This window comes from Siphateles boraxobius, unplaced genomic scaffold (assembly GCF_051911475.1).
Source record: "Siphateles boraxobius isolate OS27281-9 unplaced genomic scaffold, OSU_SipBor_1 156, whole genome shotgun sequence".
In the NCBI taxonomy this organism is placed as follows: domain Eukaryota; kingdom Metazoa; phylum Chordata; class Actinopteri; order Cypriniformes; family Leuciscidae; genus Siphateles; species Siphateles boraxobius.
This window is the reverse complement of record NW_027508762.1, coordinates 152,501-173,875: the sequence shown is the minus strand read 5'-3', so window position 1 is coordinate 173,875 and position 21,375 is coordinate 152,501. Positions and strand designations below refer to the sequence as shown.

Here is a 21,375-nt window from a genome sequence, read left to right as displayed (position 1 = left end):
TTCAGACGGTGCTGATTTTTTTTTATGGAATTCAAGTCGATTCATCAAACCGTTCTCAAATACAGCAAACGGATTTGTTGAAGAGCACGCCAAAATGAATGTGAGGCTATATCTCCGCAACTGTTTAGCGTTTTCTGACCAAACTTGGTGTGTGTTATGACAGCCATGGCCTGAGGAAACCTGCACAGTTTCGGCGCAGTGCCACCTAGTGTTCAGGAGAAATGGAAAAATATACATTTTTGCTTATAACTTCTGAACGATTTGGCCAAAAATCTCAAAACTGGACTATTTAGATTTGATGCAGCAAGCCGAGCGATAGCCAATTCTATAATATCGAATTCATTTCGCTGGCTTAAAGTTATGGATTTCGTGTCGATAGACGAAACCGTTTTCATATACCGAATCTACAAATTTGATTCAAAAGTACTCTGAGGCTGATTCTCTGCAATGCTTTGGCATTTTGACACCAAACTTTGCATGTGTTACTGTCTTACTCTGAGCACAACACATCAGATTGGTTAAAGCACAACCTTTTTTCCTGCTATGACTTATCGTGCCTTATTTTGTGCTTGCCCTCTTAATTGCTGCTCGCAGTTTTATTTTTCATTTGATTTCATTTTCCCCTACTGGATACAAATAATTGTAGTATAAAATAATTTGAGCATCAAGGTTTAGTTTTTTACTTTGATCAAACTAGAGGAGGATGGTTGTTCCTTTGTTTCATCTCAAGAGGGTTTTCTTGCCTTGTTTATAACTGAAGTGCAATAAGTTTAGTCCTTTGAGACTGACAAGCGAATAGTACATAGACCAAATACAGAAACAGACAAATGATGCAAGCAAAAGAAATAGTAAATCCTTCACAAATCAAAACCTTTAGTAATTATATGTAACATCTGAACAAGTGCATTGAGACACGGAGAGGTCTTGTGCTCGTTCTGCTCCTGTAACATTGCATTGTCCAATCAGCTTGTCATCTATTCTGTTTCTTTAGCCTATTTAACACATAACAGTGATTATTACTGAAACTTGTGTTTGCAATAGGTCACCATTAATTTACCTTTTAAGTAAATAAACACTCTTCTGTTGGAGGTTTTGACAGTTCTTTATTCCCTTTTATAAGGCTGATGGATCCCTGCATATATATATATATATATATATATATATATATATATATATATATATATATATATATATAAACACAAGAACTTGCTATATTGAGAGCTACACCAAGAAGGGGAGAAGGTAACATCATAAACAACACTGACAGGTAATCAAAAAAATAAGGGAAATGAGGAAATGTCTAACAGCACAACTGGATGACACTGAATGAGAAGGGAAGGGTGTTGATCGCAACTAAGAACCTGAACTAATAACTTAAACCTAATTTAAAAATAATAATAATAAAAAACAAACAAACAAAAAAAACACAGATTTCACACACAGTGTATTTTAAATAGGTTAGGTGGAGAACCATTTACCATAAATATTTTTAAGGAACCAAGATATATAAAAAAGTGATTTATCAACAACAACAAAACATTGTTAGTCTCTCTTTTAAAATGTATTCTTTCTTTTCATTCTCTGCTTGATTTTCTTTTTCCCCCCTCTCCAAGGCCGACTTCTCCCAATAAAGGAAAAATGATCAAAGCCCAAAAGATACGAGTTAGTATAAAACTAACAAATGATTGGAACACCACAATCAACGCATCACAAAACAAACCCACAGACACACAACAGCAAAACACATTATCTTCATCCAAGAAACTGCTTCAGTATGAGTCTTCTTCAGTTTTCCTCGGTGCTCGTACTGTATCAGCACAAGTAATGATCATCATAACCATCAGAATAACTTCACAGTGTGGTAGAGAGTGAGGTGAGAGCAGGAGAGCTTTGTAGTAGTTCACATCGGGAGAATTCAAACAAGATCATAATAACAAACAGAATTAGGAAACCCAATAGTTCATAGATAGTATACAAAAAATCGCCACGTTTAGGTGCTTGTCTTTCCCATCACACTGCTCTGGGAAGGCATTGATTGGCTAGAAATGGGACTAGATGGTCCGATGTATCATTCAGATGAGAGAGAATGGCCATATGCTGACAGAAGTGACCTGACATGGTGTTTTCTCATCAGGGAAAGCGGATTGTAGCCAACAGAATAACGTGTGAGCGGTTAGGTTCGTTGCCGCAAGGCTCGCCTCTTCCTATTGTAGTAGTGGTGTAGACCAGTCTGTCTGGAGTAGTTCATCATGTAGTTTTGTTTGCGGGTGCTGTGAAGAGGAAAGCAGACAGAGGCAGGTTGGGTTAACGGCGAGTTCTCCTGTGCAATCTCTCCTCTGAGGCGTAACAACTATTCACACAGTACTACAGAATCAAATCGATCGGTCACTCGAAACCTCAAACACTGCCGTTGGTCCTTTAGTGGATCTCAATTGTTTAGTAATCGACAGAGACTTTGACTGAAGACATCTAGAGCAGTGCTTGAGGTTGGAGCTTGAGGAAAGACTGACAGATGGAAAAAGAATAAAGGGACCAAACATAACAACAGTGAGAGGTTGTGAGTAGGAGAGACAGACAGACAGAGAAGAAATAATAATAAAAATAAAATGTGGAAAAGATTCTGAGAGTTGCTATTGCTTAGCCTGTCATTGCCTCTTCTGTCCGTCAGGTTGGGACCAATGAGCCAGGAACGCAGCCAGGACAGGAATGGGCGTCTGCAAAGCATGAAGGGACAGGAGGGTGGGAGATGGAGCTGTGATGAGGGTGAAGGACCGGTGAAAGGGATCTGTGCTAATCTGTGAGTCTTTAGCGGAGATACAGCCACGACACAAGTTAGCAATGGCTTATGGACAAATACGATGACCTGGGGCGGGTTACTAAGCATGCAAACAAATATGGTGTTTGATTTGACTGTACCCACATATAGCATTGGACAATTATTCATATTTATCGAAAGGCTTTTGTCACCATTATATAATTATACCCTTTAAAAAGTTGAAACTTCATTATTATAGTGAAAACATTTTTACACTGCAGGTTTCATATGCAGTGCAAGTCTTTTCCATTCTGTCAATGTGGCTTCTAGTTGTAGAATGACGGAGATGGAGATTAATCTCATACAGTATCACACCACAGTGGGACTCATGAATTTTGGGAACTGACTCCCTGAATTGTGATCACTGTGTAAGATAAGGTTTGGAAATGGTTTGCTTCTTTCTCAAGTCATCTATCCACCAATGGACAAAAGTATTGGGAGACACATTCAATTCTTGAATTCAAATGTTTTAATCATTGCCACAGGTGTATAAAATCAAGCACCTAGCCATGCATTTACAAACATTTGTCGTTCTGAAGAGCTAAGTGAATTAAGCGTGGTACTGTGGTAGGATGCAACCTTTGCAATAAATCAGTTTATGAAATCTCATCCCTACTAGATATTCCACAGTCAACTGTAAGTGGTATAATTGGAAAGTGGACGCGTTTAGGAGCAAACACTACTCAGCCTCGAGGTGGAAGACCACATATAGTCAGCAAAATTTGCAGCTGATTATAGATGAAGAGTTCCAAACGTCCACTGGCATTAATATCAGCACAAATACTGTGCGGCGGGAGCTTCATGGAGTGGGTTTCCATGGGTGAGCAGCAGCATGCAACCCTCAATTCAACGTCGGATGGAGTGGCGTAAAGCAGAAACGTGTTTTGTGGATTGAAGACTCACGCTTCTCTGATTGGCAGCCCGATGGGCGAGTCTGGGATTGGTGTACAGTGTGCTGGAGGAGGGTTACTGGTACGGATCTGTTTTTCAGGGGTTGGGCAAGGTGACTTACTTCCAGTGAAGGGAAATCTTAATGCTTCAGAATACCATGACATTCTGGACAATGCTATGCTTTCAACTTTATGGGAACTGTTTGGCGAAAGGCTTTCTTTCTATTTCAACACGACTGTGGACCTGGGGCAAGAAATGGCTTGATGAGTTTGGTGTGGAAGAACTTGATTGGCTCGCACAGAGTCCTGACCTCAACCCCATCCAACACCTTGGGATGAACTGGAATGGAGATTGCGTGTCAGGCCTTCTCGTTCAGTATGAAGCCTTCCCAGAAGAGAGGACGCTGCTAAAGCTGCAAAGTGGGGACCAATTCCACATTAATGTCTATGTATTTAGAACGACCTGTCATTACAATTCCTGTTGGTGTAATGGATAGGTGTCCCAATACCTTTGTCCATATTATACTCTTTTACACTCTTTTTAAATTTTCTAGGGACGTCTGTACATCTGCAAACTTATTCAAATCTAATCAGCCAATCATGGCTCCTGTGAGCTACTCGTGGCCTTAATCTGGAATTCGGTGCATCATAAACATGTAGCTGACAAATCTAGAGGCGACTACATGCATGTCCAGGCTATCCTTTCAACATGGACCGGAATCTATAGGGATTGTTCCCAAGATCATGCTGAATAAATGTCTTGTCCTATATAGGAATCCAGGCTATTCTGGGGGGAAACTGTGTCTGTACCTGATAAAGTGACCAGTGAGTGTATGTTGAGTCTTTCATTACACTGTACTGCCTCACTATATTACTTTGTGTTTGACATGTGATTCCAAGTTTATATTTAATTCTGACACTCCAGCTGTCAGAATTAGTATATTGTAATTAGTATAAAGCAGGATATTGTCATACAGTATATTGTTGCAAAGTGTCAGAATCTCCAGTGACCTGGATGACCTGTTTCTGTACAAATGCTTGTCCGTAATGTTTCAAAGTATTTGATTAATTATGGTCTAAAACCAAAAACTAAATGAAATGTTAGATCTATTTTGGGTGACATTAACCTCCAGCTGTGTAGGGGAAAGAGTCCTTAGATTAGGGTAGGATACAGGGAACGACAACAATGGAAACAACACATACAGTTTACACACACACACACACACACACCCACACACACAGTACTGTGCATAAGTCTTACGCACATTAGATGCTACATGAAAACATGAGTTTGGGTTATAAATGGAAATCCAATGGAAAACTGATGGAAATCTAAAACTGATATTCCCTACTCGTACACTAAAGAAAATATATAAATAACAGTCTTTAAGTACATAAAATGTTTGACTTTTGCACAGTACCGTACATTGTTCCAACTTCCACCTTCAGATTAGTTCCAGTGCTGTGGGGGTTACACTTTATTCTAATAGTCCACTTTAGACATTTTACTAACTATGAGTAACTGTGCATCTCCATGTCAACTAGCAGTCATTAGAGTATTGGTAGACTGTCTGATTAATATCTACTAAAACTTTATTCTGATGCTCCTCAACAGACATTCTACTGACTAGAGGGAACTTTGTGACTACTAATCAACTTATTCTACTAACCCGAATCTAACAGTCAACTAATACTCTAATGAAAGTTATTTTACACGTAGTTGCAAAGTTAATTATAGTTAGTAGAATGTCTAAAGTGGACCATTGAAATCAAGTGTAGCCGCTGTGGGATATTCTTCAAGAAGACAATATATTGGTAAAAGCCAATAAACCTACTGTGTGTGCTGTGTTTGCAATTTTAATACAGTCACCTAAATGATAATGTACTTTAGGTAACTTTTTCATGTGCTGTTTCCTTCATGTATGGGATGATGAGGTCTATAGTGATGCACAACACAGGGTCATGAGGCGAGGGATGACCAAAAGCAGGGAACAGTGGTGCATTCTGGGAACAGCAAAGCACTTACCTGACACTACAGCCATGCCATAGGGAGCAAAATACAGAAGAGAGGAAAGGTTATAAGATGCAGGACAGTGCTGCTGCTGGCTTGCACAAAGATCTGGGAGTGGAAGAACCCTGACCTGCATCAGCAGGACAGGAACGGGAAAGGTGGAGGGAGGTGAGGAACGGGAAAGGTGGAGGTGAGGAAAGGGAAAGGTGGAGGGAGGTGAGGAACGGGAAAGGTGGAGGTGAGGAAAGGGAAAGGTGGAGGTGAGGAACGGGAAAGGTGGAGGTGAGGAACAGGAAAGGTGGAGGTGAGGAACGGGAAAGGTGGAGGTAAGGAAAGGGAAAGGTGGAGGTGAGGAAAGGGAAAGGTAGAGGTGAGGAACGGGAAAGGTGGAGGCGAGGAAAGGGAAAGTTGGAGGTGAGGAAAGGGAAAGGTGGAGGTGGAGGTGAGGAGAGGGAAAGGTGGAGGTGAGGAGAGGGAAAGGTGGAGGTGAGGAAAGGGAAAGGTGGAGGTGAGGAAAGGGAAAGGTGGAGGTGAGCAAAGGGAAAGGTGGAGGTGAGGAAAGGGAAAGGTGAGGAAAGGGAAAGTTGGAGGTGAGGAAAGGGAAAGGTGGAGGTGAGGAAAGGGAAAGGTGGAGGTGAGGAAAGGGAAAGGTGGAGGTGAGGAAAGGGAAAGGGGGAGGTGGAGGTGAGGAAAGGGAAAGGTGGAGGTGAGGAAAGGGAAAGGGGGAGGTGGAGGTGAGGAAAGGGGGAGGTTGAGATGAGGAATGGGAAAGGTGGAGGTGAGGAAAGGGAACGGAGAGGTGAGGAAAGAGAAAGGGGAGGTGGGGAAAGGGAAAGGTGGAGGTGAGGAAAGGGAAAGGTGGAGTTGAGGAAAGGGAAAGGTGGAGGTGAGGAATGGGAAAGGTGGAGGTGAGGAAAGGGAAAGGTGGAGGTGAGGAAAGGGAAAGGTGGAGATGAGGAAAGGGAAAGGTGGAGGTGAGGAAAGGGAAAGGTGAGGAAAGGGAAAGGTGGAGGTGAGGAAAGGGAAAGGTGGAGGTGAGGAAAGGGAAAGGTGGAGGTGAGGAAAGGGAAAGGGGGAGGTGGAGGTGAGGAAAGGTTATTGCAGAGCAACAGAAGGAGGTGGAGTGAACATGTGAACATGTGAGGGATGACAGTGATGAGAGAGAAAGAGAGCGCAGAGAGAGGACAAGAACTTGAGTGAGGGGGACAGGGCAGAGATATGTGTAGAAACAGGAGTGTGTGTGTGTAGGACAAGTACAGCCAGTGTATAACGTCTACTGGCCAGTGCAGAACCATGTAGAAACTATGGTACTATTAATGAACGAACTTCATTATTTTTAGCCCGACAGGAGAATTTACGGTTAAGTGTCAGTAAAGTACTTATGCTGAGAGATTATACTGATGTCTGTGTGAAGATGGTTCATTGTCTTTGTTTATTAGTCTGAGTACTCACAGAATGACTTCCACATGGTCCAGCGCCCACTGATCATGACCTGCGCCCTCATGGCGTGGCTGCCACCATCGCAGCTGAACACCCCTCACACGAGCCTCCCTACACACACACACACACACATCAATCACACAACAATAGGCCAGAATAACTCATAGCATGTAGGTGTAATGACATTTCTTGACAGCAATTAGTTGTTCCAAACAGGTGCACAAAATATTGTAAAACAGCATCACTGATTTCCCATGAAGCTCAGGGTCTGTGGAAGAACAAGTGGACATGTTTGAGTCTTTTGTAGAGTGTGAGGGATGGGAGAAAGTGGACCACTGATGCACAACACATATAATCTTTGAGACATCCCAATTAAGGAATTTTTTTCATAGACGACAAGGAAAGTATATATTCGGCTTAAGAAAGGTCAGATCTTTGCAGAAACATAATGAGTCCATTCTTTTTAGCACACATATTGTTTGTGCCACAACAATGGATGACAGTTCAAACATTCAGAATAATGCAAATAAACATTTGGCACATTGCCTGTGTTACTTCGGAAGTCTTTTGAAAGTGATTAATGCATCTGTAAAACTATTGAACTTTAAAGTTTGTAAATAACTGCAAATCGCTGGATCGGAAAGGCACCAAAGTGCAATCGCCGCCTTGTGAGTAAGGGATGAAAAGTAATCAGACAAAGAGTTTCGACAGTTCTCCTAGACCAGACAGTTTTGTGAGGAGCTGTGAGCTGGGCGTCTTCTGAGACAGAAACAACAACACACATTCCCTGCAAGGCTCCTCCATCTGTGTGCTCCAGACTACAGGGAGCTTCTCAGTGCTCATTCCCCAGAACTTCATGATCAAGGCTAGAGTTGTCAAGTTGAGACTGAAATTAAAAAAACGTGACGATACCAGCATTTCCCTCTAGCATTTTGAGTGCTTTTGAATGGATTCTTAAACACCTCTGATTGGCCATTGTGTTGATGCGCTCAACATATATGTCTGTGATTGGCCATTGTGTTGTTGCGCTCAACATATATGTCTGTGTTTGGCAATTGTGTTGTTACGCTCAACATATATGTCTGTGATTGGCCATTGTGTGGACGTGCTCAACTATGTCTGTGATTGGCCATTGTGTTGATGCGCTCAACATACATGTCTGTGATTGGCTACAATGATCAACGCTTCAAAAACACGTTGTCTTTTGACGCTCTTCATCCAGCGCTTACACAGATACACACGGGAGTATTTGAAAGCGGCGTCTATCAGCAAATCTATCTATCAACGGATATATTAGGGATCCGCTGATAGACGTCTGCTTTTAAACGCTCCTGTGTGCATCTGTGCAAGTGCGGTGAAGAGCATCAATTAGTCACTGAGCGCATCAACACAATGGCCAATCAGAGGTGTTTAAGAATCCGTTCAAAAGCTCTCAAAATGCTAGAGGGAAATGCTGGTACCATCACATTTTTAAATTTCAGTACCGACTTGGTACCCTAGTCTGTACTTTTTGACAACTCTAGTCAAGGCTGTTGAAACGGAAACCAACTTGCCCACCACAATCAGTGGAAAAATTCAGGGAAACTTATGGTGTGTTCATACGATTCGATTAAATCGAACTCGGTTGTGAGTGCTCTGTTAGTGCGATTCATTTTAGCAAGTGTGATCGCTGCCATCTGAACCAAACAAGTGTTTCCAAACAAACTCTGGTGAGGTTCAGAGTTCAACGAGCCCATTTAGTGCCGACAAACAGCATTGTTTTAGATCTCTGGTAAGTTCTGCTGCAAAATATACATAAAAAAAGGCATTTTTTATGTTCGGTGTTAAAAATGCTTAGGAAACCAGGACTAAAACTAATTTATTTATTGTTTTGGTCCAGACCAAAAGAACCAAGAGAACTGAACTACAAGTGTGAACACACTGCATTCAACAATTGCATTCAGTCGTGGCATTTTTCTGAAATTTTCCGAGCACACCTGCTCAACTGCACAGGGGCAACAAACAATAAAAGTGATTCAACATTACTCGTAACATTATTCTTTGTGTGATACGTGTTTGCAGACTCACAGTGGGATGTTGTAGGACACTCTCTGGGCTTTGATGAAGTCTTTCGGCTGGTGTTGGGCAATAACGTGCCAGCGAACTCCATTATTGATGCTGTACTGGAGAAGCACGGCCCGGTCCACGGTATCGGCCTGATCCAGAGCAGTGTTACAGCTGTCTGTCTGAGACACACTGCCTATCTGTAGCACGAACATGATCTTACTGGAGGAGAGAGATGAGCAGAGGATGGTGGCTGGCGGTATTAAAAACACATGAAAACAAATGGATGTCTTGAGCAGTGTTGGGGGAAGTCATTACTAGTAACTTGAGCTACGTAATCAGATTACTTTTTCAAGTAACTAGTAAAGTAACATATTACTTTTAAAATGTATAACAAAATATCTGAGTTACTTTTTCTAATAAGAAACACAAGTTACTTTGTTTTCCCCTTTATTGACTGACAGCTCTTCTGTCCTCATCTTGAGACAAATCGAAGTGCAGAGGCGTTGTGTGTGAACATGATGGTTATTGTAGTTCTAGACTAAATGTGAGTGTGCATTTACTCATCTCGCTTGGACAAAAAAGATTCAATATTCCTCAAAATGAATAAAATCAGTGAAATGCAGAATCAGAGTACTATGCAAACCTCAAATAACTAAATGTGTTAAATAAAACAAATGTTTAAGCATTTAATCTCACTTTATTGACCAAAGAATTTGCTTCTGACTTTTGATTTTTCAATTAAACCATGAGCAAAAATGACTTTTAGATTTTTTTTTGTTTGTTGGTAAAGTGTTAAATTTTTTTCTCCTGCATCCTCTTCTTCTGTTACCCAGAACAGCAGCAGCTGAAGCAGTACACCCTGTTTGAGCGCCGCCCTCTACGTTACTCAACTGTACACTACTGTACTCCACTGTACACTACTGTACTCCACTGTACACCACTATATGATACTGTACACCACTGTACTCTACTGTTCTCTACTGTACTCCACTGTACACCACTGTACTCTACTGTTCTCTACTGTACTCCACTGTACACTACTGTACTCTACTGTTCTCTACTGTACTCCACTGTACACTACTGTACTCCATTGTACACTACTGTACTCTACTGTACACTACTGTACTCTACTGTTCTCTACGTTACTCTACTGTACACTACTGTACTCCACTGTACACTACTGTACTCTACTGTTCTCTACGTTACTCTACTGTACACTACTGTACTCCACTGTACACTACTGTACTCCACTGTACACTACTGTACTCCACTGTACGTTACTGTACCCCACTCCCAAGGTTTTTTCCTCTATTATGTCACCTGATGGAGTTTTGGTTCCTTGCCACTGTTGCCTTGGCTTTTGGCTTGCTTAGTTGGGGACATTTAATATTCAATAATATTATTGATCTGCCTTACTTAAGGTGGACGTTGACGCAATTTTCTTTTAGAAACAAACTCTGTTATATTATTTTCATGTTATCACTGTGAAGCTGCTTTGATACAATCTGTATTGTAAAAAGCGCTATATAAATAAAGGTGACTTGACTTGACTTGACTACTGTACACCACTGTATGATACTGTACACCACTGTACTCTACTGTTCTCTACTGTACTCCACTGTACACTACTGTACTCCACTGTACACTACTGTACTCTACTGTTCTCTACGTTACTCTACTGTACACTACTGTACTCCACTGTACACTACTGTACTCCACTGTACACTACTGTACTCCACTGTACGTTACTGTACCCCACTCCCAAGGTTTTTTCCTCTATTATGTCACCTGATGGAGTTTTGGTTCCTTGCCACTGTTGCCTTGGCTTTTGGCTTGCTTAGTTGGGGACATTTAATATTCAATAATATTATTGATCTGCCTTACTTAAGGTGGACGTTGACGCAATTTTCTTTTAGAAACAAACTCTGTTATATTATTTTCATGTTATCACTGTGAAGCTGCTTTGATACAATCTGTATTGTAAAAAGCGCTATATAAATAAAGGTGACTTGACTTGACTTGACTACTGTACACCACTGTATGATACTGTACACCACTGTACTCTACTGTTCTCTACTGTACTCCACTGTACACTACTGTACTCCACTGTACACTACTGTACTCCATTGTACGTTACTGTACCCCACTCCCAAGGTTTTTTCCTCTATTATGTCACCTGATGGAGTTTTGGTTCCTTGCCACTGTTGCCTTGGCTTTTGGCTTGCTTAGTTGGGGACATTTAATATTCAATAATATTATTGATCTGCCTTACTTAAGGTGGACGTTGACGCAATTTTCTTTTAGAAACAAACTCTGTTATATTATTTTCATGTTATCACTGTGAAGCTGCTTTGATACAATCTGTATTGTAAAAAGCGCTATATAAATAAAGGTGACTTGACTTGACTTGACTACTGTACTCCACTGTACGCTACTGCACGCTACTGTACTCCATTGTACACTACTGTACTCCATTGTACACTACTGTACTCCACTGTACGCTACTGTACTCCACTGCACGCTACTGTACTCCACTGTACACTACTGTACTCCACTGCACGCTACTGTACTCCACTGTGTGCTACTGTACACTACTGTACTCCACTGTATGCTACTGTACACTACTGTGCTCTACTGTTCACTACTGCACGCTACTGCACTCCACTGTGTGCTACTGTACTCCACTGTACACTACTGAACTCCATTGTACACTACTGTACTCCACTGTACACTACTGTACTCCACTGCACGCTACTGTACTCCACTGTACACTACTGTACTCCACTGCACGCTACTGTACTCCACTGTGTGATACTGTACACTACTGTACTCCACTGTATGCTACTGTACACTACTGTGCTCTACTGTGTGCTACTGTACTCCACTGTACACTACTGAACTCCACTGCATGCTACTGTACTCCATTGTACACTACTGTACTCCACTGTACACTACTGAACTCCACTGTATGCTACTGTACTCCATTGTACACTACTGTACTCCACTGTACTCTACTGTACTCCATTGTACACTACTGTACTCCATTGTACACTACTGTACTCCACTGTACACTACTGTGCTCTACTGTTCACTACTGTACACTACTGTACTCCACTGTTCACTACTGTGCTCTACTGTACTCTACTGTACTCCATTGTACTCTACTGTACTCCATTGTACACTACTGTGCTCTACTGTTCACTACTGTACACTACTGTGCTCTACTGTTCACTACTGTACACTACTGTGCTCTACACTACTGTGCTCTACTGTTCACTACTGTACACTACTGTGCTCTACTGTTCACTACTGTACACTACTGTGCTCTACTGTTCACTACTGTGCTCTACTGTACTCTACTGTACTCTACTGTACTCCATTGTACACTACTGTGCTCTACTGTTCACTACTGTACGATACTGTACTCTACTGTTATGGAGTAAATCTGCATTTCCTTCAGTCTGAGGCTTATTATTTCAGTTTTGGTGTGAAAGGGTCTTTACATTTGTCCAAAAATATAACTTTTTTAATATGAAAAAACAAGCCCAGCCCAGGTGAAAAAAAGTAACGCAAAAGTAACGTAACAAATGACTTCTCTAAAAAAGTAACTAAGAAACGCAATTAGTTACTTTTTAAGGGAGTAACACAATATTGTAACGCATTAATTTTCTAGAAAGTAACTAATTATCGCAATATTGTAATGCATTACTTTTCAACGTAACTTTCCCCAACACTGGTCCTGAATGGATTGTCTGCTGTACCTGGCGCGGGTCAGATCCAGAGGTCTAGTGATGGCCTGTCTCATCTTGCAACCATTGAAGTACAGCGAGTCTCCGTGAGCGTGAGGAGAAAGCTGACCGCATCCACTGCCCACTCCACCACCCTGAATCTCACTCCAGCTCTCCGGAGACACCGAACCCGATTCAAAGTTATCCTTGATCGAGCTGGGCAGTTCAGTGCTGGACAGAGAGCAGTCGTCACCTGAGGAAGACAAGAACTGGTCCTGTTGGTTCTGTCGTACTGGAAACATCATGGAATCACGTAGTCAGAGAAAACTGATACCCACCATGATGGCCTTCATCGCAGATGCAGACGGGTCCGCTGGTGCAGTACCCATGACCACTGCACAGACCGGGACACGCTTCCCCGATGTACACGTGATCCACACCCCAGCTGGAGCGCTCGCCGGCCGCGTCGTGCTGAATCCAGCGGAACTGAGTCGCACTGAACACACACACACACACACACACACACACACACACACACACACACACACACACACACACACACACACACACACACACACACACACACACACACAGACAGCAGACAGAGATTCAGACTGTTTCATCAATCAGAGCACAGTGTGCTTTTCAGAAGGAGGGGCTTCATAGAGACAGGAAGTAAACAGAGCGTTACTGACAGACTGGGAAGAGAGGAGCCGCAACAATGGAGAATATGAGGAAAATAATCAACATTCAAGCAGGAAAACCTGTTCTAGTAGAGATCAAAAACAGCAAGACTCTGTAACAGGGCATAATATGGCTGTTAGGGATAATTTATAGGGACCCAATAAGCCGTACCCAGAAGACACATGGTCAGGCAGCTGAATGGTGACTCTGGTCCAGGCCGAACTGTTGACAGGACTGTAGATCGTGGACTCGTGGAACTGGAAAGGTGAGCAACCCATGTTGTTGACGGATGATGGGAGACAGGCAGACTGGACTAACTGCCACAAGTCTGACCTGTGAAACACAAGCATTTTATTACCAGATAACATGTTACCACTTATTTTCTATTTCTACACTGTATACAGACAAACGTGCAAAATGGAAATAACAATGGCTGCAAACTGCAGTGACTCTGCAGACGACTCAATGAACCGCGGTTTTAGCCAACGTTCCCATTAAGCTATGGAAATATTATTTCAGAATGTTCTCTGAATGTACAAAACGTCTTTAAAAAACATAAAATGATTAACACATTTTTTTCTTGGTTACATGAATGTTAAAGGTGCAGTATGTAAGATTGACAGCTGGCGGTTTGAAATGGGTACGGATTGGAGAGGATTGTTTCCGCCAACTGGCAACCCTGGGGGTCGAAACACTATTGGGTAAATTGGCAGTGGGCGGAGCCACACAGACCGAAACAAAAACAGACATTTCAACACAGAACGCACATTTCAAAGTAAAGTAACTGGCAGTAACATTATTTTTCAGAGAAACGAGTATGTGAACTTTTATTTCCTAAATATCTGCAAACATATTAATGAATTTTTATCCCTTAGGACAGACAAAAAGTTCCTTAAAAGTTTCCTTTTAGGGAACATTAATTTTTATTATCCTTCAAACAGTATGGGAACGTAACTTTTGAATGTCCTCTGAACGTTCTGAAACAAGTAGCAACATTTAAAAAATGTTCGATGAAAAATGTATAAATAATGTTTTTGTGCTAATGTTTTGAGACATTATTAAAGACCAGATAATGTTCTAATAACGTTATTGGAAGATCGTTTTTCGTAACTCTGAGAGAACTTTGACAGAACGTTCCCTGTTCGCTTACAGAAATGAAAGTGCAAGGCTTTGCAACGAGTAAATAAGATGATGCATCGAGATCAGCGTCACTTTGTCTAGACTGTCCGGGATGTGTTTGAATGAAGGTAGAGGATACAGGAAATCTCTGGCAGTGTGAATGAACACACACAATCTCTCTCACACACACTCACCTGGCATCCTTCCTATACTGTAGAAGCACTGAATGATGATCATCACATCTGTCTGCCTCACAGCCGACCACAATCTAAAGTGGACAAAGACCAGTGTCACTGCATATATTTGTGTGTTTATACGAGAAACCTGAGTGACATCAATCATCTTGAGCTCGAACCTTGAACTGTAAGATGTATCCAGGCTGAACAATGAGTTCACGGGTTGCCAGGATGTTGTGTGAGCCGTCTTGATTCTTGTTGGGCCAGTATAAGTGGAACGAGGGGTTCCCGCAGAAGCCGGCCGTGCGAACAGCGTTGGGATAGAAGCTCCAGCTCTCCTCGTGAGAGACGCCCTCTGAGGAACGACAACATCCCGTTACGAAAACATGCATCTTACGTTTCAGGATCGCTGATGTAACCCTCTGGGATCTGAGGTATATTCTGGACCCTGGAGGTGCTCTGACATGCTCTGACATTTGTGCTTGTGTTACTTGTAACATTTTCATGGCTAAAGTCTGATTACACTGTATTCAGAACAAACTCTGCTACAATAACATGTGATCAGTATGTATGTAAAATTATGTTTATGCGTGGTTTGAGAAAAAACAACAAGGCCATAAAACCCACACTGATTATTTGTTCACAAGACTTTTGAAAATGGTTTCATGTAGTCTAGAGTTTTTGCTTCAAAGTGATGTGAAAATCATCCTGCCCACGTATTCACACAAAACAATATATTGATTTAAAATTTGTAAGACATGTTTTGTGAAAGAAAGCTGTATGTGGGGAGGGCGTGAATCATCATGAATAGATGTTTCACACCTGGGAAGACAAAGGCCCTCCCCTAATGGCCCTATCAGGTGGGACTGTGAGGGAACTAGAACAAAGAATGTGGAGAGATTAAACTTCAGGATACTAGTGGAATACCACATGCCGACTGACCGTCATCGAAAGTGTCCAGCAGGGAGCTGGGGTTGATGTCGGACCCTCCCGCGAGGATGTTGTCTAAAGCCCACTGAGCTCGATCAGAACTGGGCCGAACCAAGCCGGAGCGCAGAGAGAACGGCTGCCACCAGCGGAGACGCGTGCCGTTGCTCAGAGCTCTCTCCGGCAGAACGATGTAATCTCTCCTCACTGACACGTACTTCTGATAGTCCATCTCATGGAGCAATGTCCAGGACACACCTTACAGAGAGAACATGAGGACATCATAACACCTGTGTTCATCTGTCTTTAGTATGTAATGTAATGTATATCAGTGTCAGTGTTTCTGAACTCCTGAAACGCCTCCATTGTATCTCGAGATTCTTCCGGGAACGAACACGTCACAATATTCCTCATTTAAATAATTCAGACGCAGAATAAAGGGGCGGGGCCTGGTTGAGTTAGTTAGTTGTGTGTTAAACTGGCGGTTATGGAAAGGGGCGGGACATTTCCCAAACACACTCGAAGCGCTCGACCAATCACAACACACTGCTCCAGCCGACCAATCAGAGCACAGTGTGCTTTTCAGAAGGAGGGGCTTCATAGAGACAGGAAACTAAAGGCTTTGAGGAAGGGCATAATATGGACTCTTTGATAAAAGTGAATATGAAAATTATTGTGTGTTTCTGCTTTATGAATGAAACATACCTCCATCAATAGAATAATCCAACAAGACGCCCTCTTTCCGACAGGTTGGACGATGGCACAGAGTAACATTCTCCTCACTGCCGATTTTAGCCCAATACTCCACAAATCTGGAACAGGCACATGTTATTAATAAGAGAATACACTTACAGTTACTGCCTCTTACAGATCCTAAAACCTGAACATGGTCACTGCAAACACACAACATTCCCATTGCATTAATAGCTGGTTCCTATTTGTACTTGGTAACCAAATAATCACAATATAGGAATGTTCTTTTAGTTTTGTTTTTTGCAAACATAATAACATTTACAGAACATTCCAGGAATTGTTTGGTTTTGTAATAAACATTCCCTAATGATTATTTTTAGGTTTTGAACTAACCTTTTAATTAAAATGTTGCAGATGTTTTGTGACAACCAGAGCTTTAAATGTTTACTCAGAGCTTTAAATGTTTATTTTTTCATAATCATAAACTAAATATTGCAGAATTACATGACTGACATTACCGTAATACAGCATTAAATACAATGTATAAATTCGATCTGACTTGATTATAATAATCATAAATAAATCAAACTGTATAGCTGAACATGTTAAACCAGGATTAAGTTCAGTATGGAAAGCATAAAAGCCTCATAAATGTGTGGCTTTGTTTCCTTTAATGCAGTATATCTGTATGCGGCACAGAAAGTCTGTCTTCCACAGAAAGTCATTTAAAAGTAAATGTCATTTTGTTTTTCCCGGCTCATACTGAAGAGAGCCTGAGGTTAACGGAGATTTGTTTGCTTATTGTTTATTTATTATTGATGTGTTCTGCTTCATGAACATTCTAGGGAGAAAATGTATCTTACTTCTGTAAAGAAAACTTTCCAGTCTAACCAAAACAGGTGAGTGTTGGGAACGTTCTTTAAAGCATAACATGTTGTGTCTAAACAGTTCAGCATCACAGCATCTCTCTGAGATCTGAGGCCGTCAGAAGAAGCTGTTGATGTCTGTGAAACTGTTTGACATACAGTGGGCCCTATCATACACGAGTTTGAGTATGACAAGTGTGTTTAGCTAGTTTCAGCCTGATGCAGTTTTAATTTTTTACGTCCTGCGCCACGTTGTTTAAATAGCAAATGCATTTGCACCATTTGTTCACCCATGGGCTGCTGGTCTGAGAACCAGGTGTGTGTTCATGTGCATTGTTGGACCGTTACTATTTTGAGGAACTGAAACAAACTGAGCCATTGACCAACTGAAACCTGCTCTAAAGTCAATGGCGCAGTATTTTTTTTTTTGTTATTTGAAGGAGGCATTAGTAATATGAGCCTATAGACGGGTCAATAACACACGTCTATACTCTGCTTATTACACACAAATGGAGCAGCAGCACACAAACATGCCAAATATTAAAAATAAAAGGATTACAATATAAAAGATTATTATTCTGTACATAAGATTTGGTGGATCCGGCTTGTCCCTGGATGGTCTGTTTGCGCTTTAACCTCGCACACACACACACACACACACACACACACACACACACACACACACACACACACACACACACACACACCATTTTTCCTGTCGTTAACCTAGCAAAAGTGAATTCGCACTTGCGCCGTGCGCTTTAGACCATGCACTTAGATTGTTAAAATAGGGCCCAGAATGTTATGTGTGTGACACGTGTAGTGTGTGTAATTACTTCGCCCCGCGCAGGTCCAGATCTCTAGTGACGGCCTGTCGGGCCCCGGCCCCGCTGAAGTACAGAGCCGTCCCCTCCACCAGAACCCCACAGTCTGTACAGGGAGACCCGCCCTCCAGCGCCTGCCACTGCGGCCCGCGGCCCCCGACCCACTCGAAGCGCTCCTTCAGCGACGCCTGTGGGGGACAGCGAGAGAGTGAGGTGTGTGTGTGTGTCGTGTCTGTGATGGTGTGTGTGTGTGTGCGCGTCGTGTCTGTGATGGTGTGTGTGTGTGTGTGTGTGTGTCGTGTCTGTGATGGTGTGTGTGTGTGTGTGTGTATGTGGTGTCTGTGATGGTGTGTGTGTGTGGCATATGTGATGGTGTGTGGTGTCTGTGATGGTGTGTGTGGTGTCTGTGATAGTGTGTGTGGTGTCTGTGATAGTGTGTGTGATGGTGTGGGGTGTCTGTGATGGTGTGTGTGGTGTGTGTGTGTGATGGTGTGTGATGGTGTGTTGTGTCTGTGATGGTGTGTGTGGTGTGTGTGATGGTGTGTTGTGTCTGTGATGGTGTGTGTGGTGTGTGTTGTGTCTGTGATGGTGTGTGTGATGGTGTGTTGTGTCTGTGATGGTGTGTGTGATGGTGTGTGTGGTGTGTAGTGTGTGTGTGTGTGTGTGATGGTGTGTTGTGTCTGTGATGGTGTGTGTGTGATGGTGTGTTGTGTCTGTGATGGTGTGTGTGATGGTGTGTGTGGTGTGTAGTGTGTGTGTGTGTGTGATGGTGTGTTGTGTCTGTGATGGTGTGTTGTGTCTGTGATGGTGTGTGTGATGGGGTGTGATGGTGTGTGTGTGTGTCGTGTCTGTGATGGTGTGTGTGGTGTGTGTGATGGTGTGTGTGGTGTGTGTGTGTGTGAGGTGTGTGATGGTGTGTTGTGTCTGTGATGGTGTGTGTGGTGTGTGTGATGGTGTGTGTGGTGTGTGTGTGTGAGGTGTGAGGTGTGTGATGGTGTATTGTGTCTGTGATGGCGTGTTGTGTCTGTGATGGTGTGTGTGTGTGTGTGTGTGTGTGAGGTGTGAGGTGTGTGTGTGTGAGGTGTGAGGTGTGTGTGTGTGAGGTGTGAGGTGTGTGATGGTGTGTGTGTGTGAGGTGTGAGGTGTGTGTGTGAGGTGTGAGGTGTGTGTGTGAGGTGTGTGTGTGTGTGAGGTGTGAGGTGTGTGAGGTGTGTGTGTGAGGTGTGTGTGTGTGTGTGTGAGGTGTGAGGCGTGAGATGTGTGTGTGTGAGGTGTGTGTGTGTGTGAGGTGTGAGGTGTGTGATGGTGTGTGTGAGGTGTGTGTGTGTGAGGTGTGTGTGAGGTGTGTGTGTGTGAGGTGTGTGATGGTGTGTGTGAGGTGTGTGTGTGTGTGAGGTGTGTGAGGTGTGAGGTGTGAGGTGTGAGGTGTGTGATGGTGTGTGTGTGTGTGTGAGGTGTGTGTGTGTGTGTGTGTGAGGTGTGTGTGTGTGAGGTGTGAGGTGTGTGATGGTGTGAGGTGTGTGAGGTGTGTGTGTGTGTGTGAGGTGTGTGTGAGGTGTGAGGTGTGTGTGTGTGTGAGGTGTGTGATGGTGTGTGTGTGTGTGAGGTGTGTGTGTGAGGTGTGTGTGTGAGGTGTGTGATGGTGTGAGGTGTGAGGTGTGTGTGTGGGGTGTGTGTGTGTGAGGTGTGAGGTGTGTGATGGTGTGTGTGTGTGTGAGGTGTGAGGTGTGTGTGTGTGTGTGTGAGGTGTGTGATGGTGTGAGGTGTGTGAGGTGTGAGGTGTGTGTGTGAGGTGTGTGTGTGTGTGTGATGGCGTGTTGTGTCTGTGATGGTGTGTGTGTGTGTGTGTGTGTGTGTGTGTGTGTGTGTGTGTGTGTGTGTGTGTGAGGTGTGTGTGTGTGAGGTGTGAGGTGTGTGATGGTGTGTGTGTGTGAGGTGTGAGGTGTGTGTGTGAGGTGTGTGTGTGTGTGTGTGTGTGTGTGAGGTGTGAGGTGTGTGAGGTGTGTGTGATGGTGTGTGTGGTGTGTGTGTGTGAGGTGTGAGGTGTGTGATGGTGTATTGTGTCTGTGATGGCGTGTTGTGTCTGTGATGGTGTGTGTGTGTGTGTGTGTGAGGTGTGAGGTGTGGGTGTGATGGTGTGTGTGTGTGAGGTGTGTGTGTGTGAGGTGTGAGGTGTGTGATGGTGTGTGTGTGTGAGGTGTGAGGTGTGTGTGTGAGGTGTGTGTGTGTGTGTGAGGTGTGAGGTGTGTGAGGTGTGTGTGTGAGGTGTGTGTGTGTGTGTGAGGTGTGAGGCGTGAGGTGTGTGTGTGTGAGGTGTGTGTGTGTGTGAGGTGTGAGGTGTGTGATGGTGTGTGTGAGGTGTGTGTGTGTGAGGTGTGTGTGAGGTGTGTGTGTGTGTGAGGTGTGTGATGGTGTGTGTGAGGTGTGTGTGTGTGAGGTGTGTGTGTGTGTGAGGTGTGTGTGTGAGGTGTGAGGTGTGATGGTGTGTGTGTGAGGTGTGAGGTGTGTGATGGTGTGTGTGTGTGTGTGTGAGGTGTGTGTGTGTGTGTGTGTGTGTGTGTGTGTGAGGTGTGTGTGTGTGAGGTGTGAGGTGTGTGATGGTGTGAGGTGTGAGGTGTGTGATGGTGTGTGTGTGTGTGTGAGGTGTGTGTGTGTGTGTGAGGTGTGTGTGTGTGTGTGTGAGGTGTGTGATGGTGTGAGGTGTGAGGTGTGTGATGGTGTGTGTGTGTGTGAGGTGTGTGTGTGTGTGTGAGGTGTGTGTGTGTGTGTGTGTGTGAGGTGTGTGTGTGTGTGAGGTGTGAGGTGTGTGATGGTGTGAGGTGTGTGAGGTGTGAGGTGTGTGTGTGTGTGAGGTGTGTGTGTGTGTGTGTGAGGTGTGAGGTGTGTGAGGTGTGAGGTGTGTGTGTGTGTGAGGTGTGAGGTGTGTGATGGTGTGTGTGTGTGTGAGGTGTGTGTGTGAGGTGTGTGTGTGAGGTGTGAGGTGTGTGTGTGAGGTGTGAGGTGTGTGTGTGGGGTGTGTGTGTGTGAGGTGTGTGAGGTGTGAGGTGTGTGATGGTGTGTGTGTGTGTGAGGTGTGAGGTGTGTGATGGTGTGAGGTGTGTGATGGTGTGTGAGGTGTGAGGTGTGTGATGGTGTGTGGTGTGTGAGGTGTGAGGT

The 21,375-nt window shown here is 43.4% G+C and overlaps 1 protein-coding gene across 5 annotated transcripts in view; it reads right to left on the bottom strand.

The window, feature by feature from the left end:
* Positions 1-1,083: 1,083 nt before the first annotated feature.
* Positions 1,084-21,375, bottom strand: part of reln (reelin) — a 172,595-nt gene continuing 152,303 nt past the window's right edge. For 2 of the 5 annotated variants that reach the window (XM_077230929.1, XM_077230932.1), the window contains exons 54-64: positions 18,232-18,407; positions 16,542-16,648; positions 15,852-16,094; positions 15,089-15,264; positions 14,928-15,001; positions 13,786-13,947; positions 13,269-13,426; positions 12,964-13,183; positions 9,224-9,421; positions 7,169-7,267; positions 1,084-2,270 (exon numbers count right to left, since the gene is read on the bottom strand). In XM_077230929.1, the coding sequence (XP_077087044.1) occupies positions 2,174-2,270; positions 7,169-7,267; positions 9,224-9,421; positions 12,964-13,183; positions 13,269-13,426; positions 13,786-13,947; positions 14,928-15,001; positions 15,089-15,264; positions 15,852-16,094; positions 16,542-16,648; positions 18,232-18,407 (1,710 nt within the window). In that variant the 3' untranslated portion in view covers positions 1,084-2,173. The other 3 variants (XM_077230930.1, XM_077230931.1, XM_077230933.1) reach the window with 3 other exon arrangements.